This window comes from Hyalella azteca, unplaced genomic scaffold, assembly GCF_000764305.2.
Source record: "Hyalella azteca isolate HAZT.00-mixed unplaced genomic scaffold, Hazt_2.0.2 contig12678, whole genome shotgun sequence".
Taxonomy (NCBI): Eukaryota; Metazoa; Arthropoda; class Malacostraca; order Amphipoda; family Hyalellidae; genus Hyalella; species Hyalella azteca.
This window is the reverse complement of record NW_025942630.1, coordinates 419,715-430,005: the sequence shown is the minus strand read 5'-3', so window position 1 is coordinate 430,005 and position 10,291 is coordinate 419,715. Positions and strand designations below refer to the sequence as shown.

Genomic DNA, 10,291 nt, shown 5'->3' with positions numbered 1-10,291 from the left:
TGGTGTTTTTTCATGGAAGTAAGTATAGCTATGAGTGACGGGTGGTGAGAGAAATGTGCGCTGGCACGTATTTTGATAGTGTGTGTGTTTTGTTGTGTTTGAATTTGATTGTTGTGTTTGTGTGATTGTTAATAGTATTTATTGTTAAGTATAGATATGTTTTAGTAATTGTATGTTGTATATTAAGATAGATTGGGGGTATGTTCGGTTATCTGGTTCAAAACTGCCTCTAGTCACAAACTATTGCTTGCACAGCCATGCAATTGACTTTGTGAAGTGCCTTGTTTGTAGCTACAAACTGAGCCCTCAAACAGGGCAATTAACACAATTTTTTCGGAAAGAAATCCATGTACTAATTGAGAAAAATTGTCATTTTTATAAATTCCTTACAGTAGGAGCTAAAAGAGGTTGCTTCAAACGGTCTTCAAGCCAAAATTACCATTGTTCTAGCTGATAAAAGATGAAAAGAAAATCAAAAACATTTTCTATGGTGATTTTAGACCCAGACCCTTTAGGGGAGCATTTGGTCAAAATTCAAAAATTTTGGCCCTTCTGTTTTTAGGCTTATTTTGTGGCTGCGGAAAAGGTGCGTCTAGCGCAGCCGACCGCATGTTATGTGTGTGCCTTAATTTTTACGTGAGGCAGTTTCAATATCATATAAAATGAACATTTTTCAACAAAATTTACAAAGATGTCTACTACAAAAATTCAATTCATAGGTTATTCTTCATTTTAATTGCAAAGTGTTTAGACTTATTTTTTAGCTGCAGAAAAGGCACGTCTAAAGGCCTGTTTACACTAGGGGCAACGATATGGGCAGTGAGGCGATGGCTGCAGCGCCTCACCGCTCACAACCGTTCACACTTATTTTTTTAGCTCGAGCCACGCGCTCTGATGATTAGTTGCCAGTTAGACGTCAGTGGGTATGCATGTATCCGAATTTGAGCTCTGGCCATTGTTCTCGGGTGTGCTGCTGACCTGCTGTAAAGGAAAGATGTAGGCGTCGCCGTATTATGGTGAAGAAATTGATGGGAAGAAGAGAGGGGCTCACACAATTACATTTTCAAAGAATCCTCAGTTGCGAATGCATTAGACTTTAAAAATTATACTAGACTGCCAGTGGACTTGTTTGACTCTCTGCTAACGAAAATAATGCCACTCACCCAAAAGCAGGATAATGGAATTGAGATGGAATTCATATGCAATGGAATTCATTTACAATGAAATTCATTTCCCGATGGAATTGCGAATGCAATGTATGAATTTTCTTGCGAACCTTGTCAATGGTGACTTTCACACAAAAGTTTCTTAAAACTTCAACTATTTTCACCAGAGCTTGTTCATTTGCATTTCAACATTTATACTTCTTTGACTGAACTCTCTACAGGCATTCATGGTCCCTACAAAGATCAATTAGCCTCTCTACCAGAGAGCGAGTCCAAACAAGCGTGGCGTTAGTTGCCATAATGAAGGACCAGCGTACACAGACAACATTGCTAGACCACAGACAGCCGTCTACTGACTACTGAGTGCGGCGCGCGCTTGTGTTGCGCGAGACAGGGCGCCTGTGAGTCGCTTCGTTGCCCACAAGAAGCGCACGTAGACACTGCACAGAGGGGCGGTGAGGCGCTTGACGCCCGTGTGTTGCCCCCTAGTGTGAACGGGCCTTTACGCATCAAAACACATTTATGTGCGTGCTCTAGTTTTTGCATAAAACTTTCAAATTATATGAAATGATCATTTTTCAACAAAATGTACAGAGATTAAATTGAAAAATTAGAATTATAGATCATGATTTACTTTAATTGCAATTTGTTTCGACTCATTTTGAAGCTGCAAACAAGGAGCGTCCAAAAAAGCAAATAGCAAAGATTTGCTTGCAATACTTTTTGCGTTAGGCCGTTTTGAACTTGTGTAAAATGACCATTTTATATACACGAATATATTAGAATTTGACATTTTTAGCTTATTGCAGGCGTAAAACTGGACAAAAATAAATCTAAGAGCCCGTAATGGTATCCTAAATACGAGTAATTGGCAGTGGAAAAGCTGGGGCTACAGTATTATAATTTTTTTAGCATTTTATTCTTTTCTCATTCAATTTTACTTATTTGACTACCCTTACTAATTAAAATTTCCCAAATACGTCATCTTAAAAATCTATTTCGGTTCCTCATATGATTTTCAAGCTACTGCATTGAGAGATATACTAGTCGATTTGTAAAATCAATATCTAGCGATTCACTAATTCATTTTTTTAATTCAATATTGTTTGAATTGTATTTTGCAAAAGGGGGCGGGGAGACGTAAATACAAAAATCGAGCAATAACCAATAACCCACACACGAACAAATATGAACTTGGAAAAATAAATTGATGAATCGCTAGATATGGTTTTTACGAATCGAATGATACGTCTCTCGATGTTGTAGCACGTTAATTCTAGTATGAGATAACTAGTTTTCTACAGTAGGTACCTACCCCTTTTTTGCCGTTTCCTATGAATTTCACGTTATATTTCATTTCTTGGAAAAATTCACATGAACAAAAAGGTCTTAGATTTCTGTTCAACATATGTGTACCAAGTTTCGAAATAATCGGGTGGTAGATAAAAAGTTTTTTTTTTTTTTTTGACCGCGGCGCTCCCCTTAATTGCTGTGTAGATAAAAATATTGCCACACCCTCATGTACACAATGGTTGCAAATTAGATCCTTTGTGAATTACTTCCCATTTGCCTAAAAGAATAAATCTAAATTCATAATTAAGTAGAAGCTCTTGTTTGCTCCTGTAAAATTTATTATTCTATTGAACAAATTAAAGTAAAAACTGCAGAAACTCATTGTAAGTATTTAATGAATTTTCATTTGCTGTCGTAAAAATTTATTGTGCTCTACTTTTGCATCATCAAATAATTTTGTTTGATTGTTTGTGTATTTGAGTGAGGTCGTTCAAAACCCATCGATTGATTTGATCTAATAATGCTTCATGTTATGCAGGTAAAACACGGAGAAGATGTAAAGAATAAGTATGGCTCGGATGACGAGAGTGATGATGAGGGAGCTGAAGAGACGGCGGATAACAGTACAACAGCAGAACAAGCAACTGGCAATAAGGAATTAGTGATATACAAGCAGTTGATGCTGCATCTGAAGCCAGAAGAAACTGTTCAGAAGGCACTCAAGGTAAACAAGCTCAATTGTTTTCTGCTGCCAAATATAACCATCTTTTTCAAAGGAATGATCAGAATAGATTTGCTATAAACTCAAACAATTGAAGTTCAGAAACTCTCCGTAAATTGGTTTTAAGTTAAAGACACGAGGTATTGGCACAATTGTGGGCAAAGGGAGATTCGTTTTACGTATTAAGGTGCGATCATGCTGCAAGTGTAAATATGATGTTATGATATATTATGATAGTAGTTGTGTTCAATTGTAACTACAACTGAGCTTGATTGTGTCATAATGGTCAGGACTGGGTGCTTATGGAAGATTTCATAGTACATATTCTATAACTACTCTAACATACGGTATTACATAATTATTGCAACATTCTCAACAACACCACTTTATTTTATATTACTTTACATTCTAACCTATAGTTTTATTTAGAGGTTGGGAGGCGGTAAAAAGCTGACATCTGCTCAGAAATGGAAGCTAAAGAAGCAACAAAAACAAAATTCAGAGCCTGAGAGCAGCGGGAACATGGAGGCGATGCTGCAACTCACTGAGCTTGTGAACAAAATTGTGGAGCTGGGCAACATGGACGTCTATCAGGAAACTTATGAAATGATCTCCGTTAAAGTGAGTTGCTGGGAATGTTTAGAGAAATTGGCTTATTGCCTATTTGATAGCAGTATTTTCGGTACATCACCTTCGTGGGGGTGAGTTAAGTATCAGTTCAAACTTTTTTTATCGAATTACTGGAATTTTTTCATTAGTGTTTCATCCTAGTGGATCAAAACATCTTGCAACAGTAAAATAATATTTACCTTCTAAAGCTAGTTTTCACATCCCAGAAGTATAATATACTTCAAAATCATTGTATTATTAAAAGTGATTGATAATCATTATATTTTTTTTATTACGACTAGTATGCATCCACAAATCATAGATTGTGATACAAGAAAAATCAAGAAGCTGCAGCTTGAAAGTTTTCATAATTAACCATTGATGTTTGTGCCTCTAACTCACCAGGTGAAGCGTGCAGAGAACAACGAGCCTGCCTTGGATATGTTCGCCGAGGTGAGCGAGGCGGCGAAGCAGGGAGAGGCGGCGCTGGGAGGCTCTGCACTGGGTGAGTCACTCTAGTCTAGCGTAGGGAGAGATATGCCAACGCATAACTCTCATATCATATGGTGAGTCGCTCTAGTCAAGCGTATGGAGACATATGCCAACGCATATCTCTCATATCATATGGTGAGTCGCTCTAGTCTAGCGTAGGGAGAAATGTGCCAACGCAGTGGCCCCTAAGGCGTATTGTTTAACACTAACAATATTCCATTAACAGGAGGATAATGGCTGTTGATAAGCTCGTGGTTTTTCTATGCATCATTATCAATAGGCACATGAAGATCACTTATGGTACATTATTTGAAGTCATTCCAGGTACTTCCTGCTGTGCAACTATATTAATACCGGATTTTTTTTTGGACCGATTAACCTTGGTGAAAGGCTTATGAAAATCAGTTTAATGAAAGATTCGTTTTTACACAGAAATAACAGATCATCAGTCTTCTCTTCAAAATTCATATGTAAATATTATCATTACAATTTGGAAGTAATGTTATGATCTGCATGTATTTGATAACAGAGGAGGTGCGGTGGCAGCTACGCTGGGAGAACAAGGATGAAGCTGAGCTCGAAGGTCCCTACACGGCCAGTGAGCTGGTCAAGTGGCAGGAGAGCGGCAAGCTAAGCAAGGGCGCCTATGTCAGGAAAATGGGTAGCAGTGATACCGCCTGGTATCACACTAACAGGATTGACTTCGAACTCTACGTCTAAACTCTCCGGCGTGAACCTTAGTTAAGAAACCAAAATAGTTGGTCGATAGTATTTTGATTATTATGTTCTCTCATTGAGTTTTTCGTTACATGTTTCGAATTTATTGGCTAAAACTTTCCGACAACATAACAAATTACTACTTGAAATTGCCCTAAGTAAGGTCCTCAAAATGAACCGTTGCAAAAATGTTTGATTAATATTATGTTATCTTGGTTTTTTGTCTTACATCTTTTTCGTGCGAATATTGACTTGTGAAACTGTTTGTGTGACAAAGCCTAATTCAATTTCAATCGTGTATAATATATCGAAATGAAATAAACGTTTTGTTTGACCACTTTTATTACCATTCAAAATGTCCTACCTTTGCAAAATCCAGGACATATAAAACAATATCTACAGTTACAAGGTTACCATTAATATTTCTTATTAACCGGCAATAAGTTATTAATTCAGAGTCGGAAATTGGGTTCGTAATGAATATTATAAACCCAGCCACTGTTATTATATACTATTATGTAGTTAAACAACGAATTGTACGATGAACAAATATAATAGGTATGCATCACGCAGTAGACACGATCCTTAATATATAAAATCTATCTGTTATAGCCTCCTTAGAATGTATTAGAGAATCTATATTGGCGAGGAAAATTTTACTTTTTCAGGCAAGTCACGGTAATGACGCGAGTGTGATAACATTGCGATCCAATACTTACGTACTGCTTACGCATAAAATCATACATCAACAAATATTATTTACCTTGCTTTTCCTAATGAAAACTATGCAAGCAAAATTCAGTAGTTAGCTCGAAGGTAGCGAATTTCTTCTTGCAGTCTAAGGTTTTCTTCGAGCAGTTCCTCATTGAGGGAATATTTTTTATGCAACTCCTCAATCTCACGCTGAAGAAATCAAGAAGAGAACAAAATTAGAGAAGACTCGGTAATTGTAAAAGTAAATAGGTGAACAGTAATATTAATTCATTTCACATAAAAAAATACTTTAATATAAAAAGATTCGCTTGATTTAGGAAGAAGTTAGTCAAAAGAAATATATTTGACACTCGCTAGGTCCGCCGCAAACATACACCAGTCGTATTTCATTAATTTGAAGCGAAACTTGGGAATAATTCGAGATAGTGGCATTTTGAAATCGATTTCATTTTCTTGCTAAAAATATCGAACAAATTTAAATGTGCGCTGTCTGGATGAGAGGCAAAGCAGATTTTAGTAGGCTATATTTGCGCCTAATGTCCAGACACCGACCGTCTGCTGTACGAGCGTGGTGAGCAGCGTGTAGTTGAGGTGGATGAAGCGTCTGTTGATTCTCGTCTCGAGCTCATCCAGCGAATCTGCAACGCAGCTCCGCACCAGCGCCAGCGTCAACGACTGCGATGTTGCACTAGTATTGCCTGTAACTAAATTGCAACAAACGTAAAACTTTAGCTCGCAAAGCCCCCAATCGAATTTGTCGTTCCAATTGAGCATCCAATTCACTCTATAATGATCTTGAACAAACGAAAAGGAAGTTAGATCATGCCTACTTCAGCGACAAAAATGGTGACAAGGAACTGGTGTAGTCAAGCCATGTAAAAACGGAGATGGTATACTAAAAATGATAAAAAATTATTCTCTTACTGCCATGCAGGAATGAGAGCAATTAGCTAGCAACAAAATTATTAAAATATAGAGTTCAACAACCACGTGTCGTCAAACATATATAGCGTAATGAAAAAGACAACTCACTAGCGGGAGGCGCAGCGTCTTCCTGGCCGGTCGTTTCAGTTTCAGTTGGCGGCTCGTCAGAGCCTGGAAATCAAAACAACTCATCAGTGTTTTAGATGAGGTTTTTCTTTGCCATGAATGAAACCATGCATCTTGAATATTGCCCGCTCTTTTCACGCCGATATTTTATTTTAATCTGAAATCGTATTTTTATAGACAATATGAGCTTCTAATGCCTAATTTATTCAGCTTCTGCGTGAAAGTTTAAATTAATCTATTCACTGATAAAATATTTGCAGTGGTCTATAAATGGACTTATTCTATAAACACTTTGCAGAAAATAAATGCTATCTTCACATCATTACTTGTAACAACGAATCTCACCCCTGGCAGAAGGCGATTCCAGGACAGCAAGTTTATTCACGATGTTTTCATAGTTTTTCAGAAGACACTCCAAAGTAGAGTTAGTTGCAGAATTTCTCGGAGTTTTCTTTTCAAATTGAAAGTCTTTATTTGACGCTTCATGCAATGCATGTTCAGTGAGTCTACTTAGCAATTTATCTTGGTTTTGAGGGGCATCGATGACAGTTGGCATTGCTGTTTTTGGTCTGGGCGAGTTATGTAACTGACTTTCGTTCATTCTAACGTTGGTCGAATTTGATGGATCAAACGCAGGAGAAAAAGGAATTTTTTGAGGAACATTTTCCTTATCTTTAGGAGATAGGTGAGTAATTTTCGAATCATGATGAGTTTTACTGCGGGATGGTGAGCCGGTAGGTGAAACGCTGCTGCGTACAAGATCATCAATAGCAGCAAGGCGGTCGCTCACCTTCTTCGATGACCAAACGCAAGCAGGCTCGACAGCAAGACCATCTCGTAATGGCGACAGCACGTCGTCTATAATCCCAGTGATTTAAAATATAAATGAAAACAATTCATATTAATTATGCACCTTATCAAAAGTTATCAGGTAGTTATTTACTTTCACAAATTCTAGTAACAATATGAATCAGCGAACAATAACAAAATAGAGCTGTTAGTAAACGAATTGATAATTATATCTTCCTTTCATGGGCTGCAAAGCAAAGTAGGACCGAGAGAGATGAAATACTGTATTATAATTTCCCTATAATATACAATATTTTTGCACGTCCTCTGCTAAATAACTGCATTTATCAGCTTTACTAACCTTCATAAAATAGCCGCGTGTCGGCCATGGCAGGAGAAGGAAAGCTCTGCTGTGTCTTTGAGCCACGGTCCAAGATGACATCATTGGTTTGGCCTGACGTTTGAGAGGCAGTTTCAACAATAAAATGCGATTCTAAAGCCTTGGAAGCACTGGTTGAGCCATGCTCATCCGAAGGTTTCTTTATAAAAGGGCCGCGTGATAAAGAAGGTTTCTCAGATTGTTTCATTTCAAGAGTGGTAAAAGGCTCAATTGATTCCTTGGCAGATAGTGGCACTACGTCCAACTTATTCAGATTTTGCCGAGGGGAAGTTACAGCTGAAATACTCGACATCAAGCGTTCAGGGGATATTGCATGCAAATCTTTCCCTGCTAGTCGTTTTGGGGACAAATAAGTTGACTTTTCTCCCGCCATCCGAAGCAGTGAAGAACGGATCGACTCATCGCGTCTGGAGCTGCGAGGTGTCAATGAGATGGACGAGTCAGTTACCAGGGCCTCATTGCGGGAAGAGGCATAAGGCGTCCGGTGCATGTCATCTGCCTGAAACTGGAGAAAACTACTGCAATGAAAGTGGATAAGCTTTCAAATTAATATTTGTTAAATTAAAGATAAAAGTACAAAACGCGGAAGATGGCACTTAGTTGCATGACACACTACACTTAAATATAGCGACAGACTTTCTGAGAGTATATTACAATTTAGGGTAAATTAGAAAATCTAAACCTGTTTCTTTACAGCACGAGATGTTAGATGGAACTAACTGCACAACGTAACTGCACGAATGAAAGCATTTTAATTCGACTACTAACCAAAGATGTAATCTTGAAAGGAAACACTGGTCTGGATGCATCACACCACAACTTACTGCCATGTCAGCAGCGCCTCTGACAGGCGACAGGAGTCCGTCAGCATCGTAATTGGCAGCATCCGCGTCACAGTCCTCGTTGCCCCCCAGACTTGCGAGCTTCATGACCGGTGCACCGTCTTTAGCCAGGGGCTTGTCCCGCGCACTCGACTCGACAAACAAGCCTGCGTCTCGAACGGGTGAGAAGACATCGGCGCTCAAGTCGTCCAGGTTAGTGGAACTGAAATATTTGGAGGAAGGTGCCTCGCCCTCTGTTGGCGGCTGCACATCGACCACAATCTCAGGAACTTCTCCCGACAGCGTCCTGTTATTGAGATTCATAACAAGATTTTGATCACAATCATTGAAGGATGTGAACAGAAAAATTGAAAGGCATAATCTGAGAGAAGTTGGATGAAGCTTTGATATTTACACAACGACCTCTCAAATAGATATCAGGAAAGAATGTAGGATATTTATATCTTTAGTCTAATAGAAGAAAATGTAAAATAAATAGAAAACTGTTATTTCTTGAAGTCAGTATAAACTCATTTTACAGCTAATCGAAACCAAACTATGTCAGAAATAATTGTAAGCTATAAATATGATGCCTGCGCATCAAAAAATTAAAATCACACAATAGAAGCAAGTCTAAATTCAACTTAAAAACTTACTTTGTTCTTTGGTGAGGAGTTCTGCGTTTCTTCTGCAAGTTCTGGAAATATGGGAAAATAAAACGAGTTGATGCAATGAGAAATAACACACATTATTCGTCATATCAGAATTTAAAATCCACAGAAAACAAGTATTAATATTACCACAGTAGAATTAAAAAGAGACGTATTGGTAAGAGAGCTGTAGAGATTACCTAAAATAGAATGGTTTCGGTTCTTTCCACGGCTCATGGAACTAAAATATATCGATAGGAGTTGAATGAGAAACTGGCTTAACATCTCATCACACACGGGCTCGGTTTGACTAGGAAAATAATCTTTGAAGGCGTAAATACTAAATGAGCATAACCATTGAGAATACCTGTTTTGCAGACAAATTTTGGTGTCTTGTATCACGTATATTTGGTCGCTATATTACACAGAATTGGACTCTACCTCACATAGAATTGGTTTCTATATCACATTTACATAATTAATCTTATATCACATAAACAGGTATCTATATCACATGTGCATCATATGGAACACAATACGCTTGACCAGGCGTCACAACTGAGTAACTGACAGAGGCAGCAGGCCGAGGTGCCATGGTCATCAGCGCCCCGGAGTGAGCTGACCACGAGTGCTGCGGTGTGCGCAGGTTGCGCAGGTCGTACAGCAGAGCCTCGCCAGACATTGTGCCCGCGCAGATCTGCACAGTAGCAATAGTGGTGAGCACAGCAGGCAGGACATTAGCGTGATGGTGGTGAGCACAGCAGGCAGGACATTAGCGTGATGGTGGTGAGCACAGCAGACAGCACATTAGCGTGATGGTGGTGAGCACAGCAGGCAGCACATTAGCGTGATGGTGGTGAGCACAGCAG

At 38.7% G+C, this 10,291-nt stretch overlaps 2 protein-coding genes across 3 annotated transcripts in view; one reads left to right on the top strand and one right to left on the bottom strand.

Annotated features, from left to right (window-relative positions):
- Nucleotides 1-2,997: 2,997 nt before the first annotated feature.
- LOC108668839 (CD2 antigen cytoplasmic tail-binding protein 2 homolog) lies at nucleotides 2,998-5,335 on the top strand (the record flags this gene model as incomplete). The annotated part of the gene is given in 4 exon segments (XM_018156094.1): nucleotides 2,998-3,183; nucleotides 3,610-3,801; nucleotides 4,195-4,294; nucleotides 4,811-5,335. Coding segments are annotated over 4 exon segments (669 nt in total), but the record flags the coding sequence as incomplete, so codon positions are not given.
- Nucleotides 5,323-10,291, bottom strand: part of LOC108668838 — a 16,882-nt gene continuing 11,913 nt past the window's right edge. The window contains exons 7-14 of one of the 2 annotated variants that reach the window (XM_018156092.2): nucleotides 9,994-10,119; nucleotides 9,429-9,469; nucleotides 8,776-9,079; nucleotides 7,913-8,456; nucleotides 7,108-7,620; nucleotides 6,745-6,807; nucleotides 6,265-6,416; nucleotides 5,323-5,901 (exon numbers count right to left, since the gene is read on the bottom strand). In XM_018156092.2, coding sequence (XP_018011581.1) covers nucleotides 5,797-5,901; nucleotides 6,265-6,416; nucleotides 6,745-6,807; nucleotides 7,108-7,620; nucleotides 7,913-8,456; nucleotides 8,776-9,079; nucleotides 9,429-9,469; nucleotides 9,994-10,119 — 1,848 coding nt within the window. In that variant the 3' untranslated portion in view covers nucleotides 5,323-5,796. The remainder of the gene's footprint in view (nucleotides 5,902-6,264; nucleotides 6,417-6,744; nucleotides 6,808-7,107; nucleotides 7,621-7,912; nucleotides 8,457-8,775; nucleotides 9,080-9,428; nucleotides 9,470-9,993; nucleotides 10,120-10,291) is intronic. The other variant, XM_018156093.2, reaches the window with a different exon arrangement.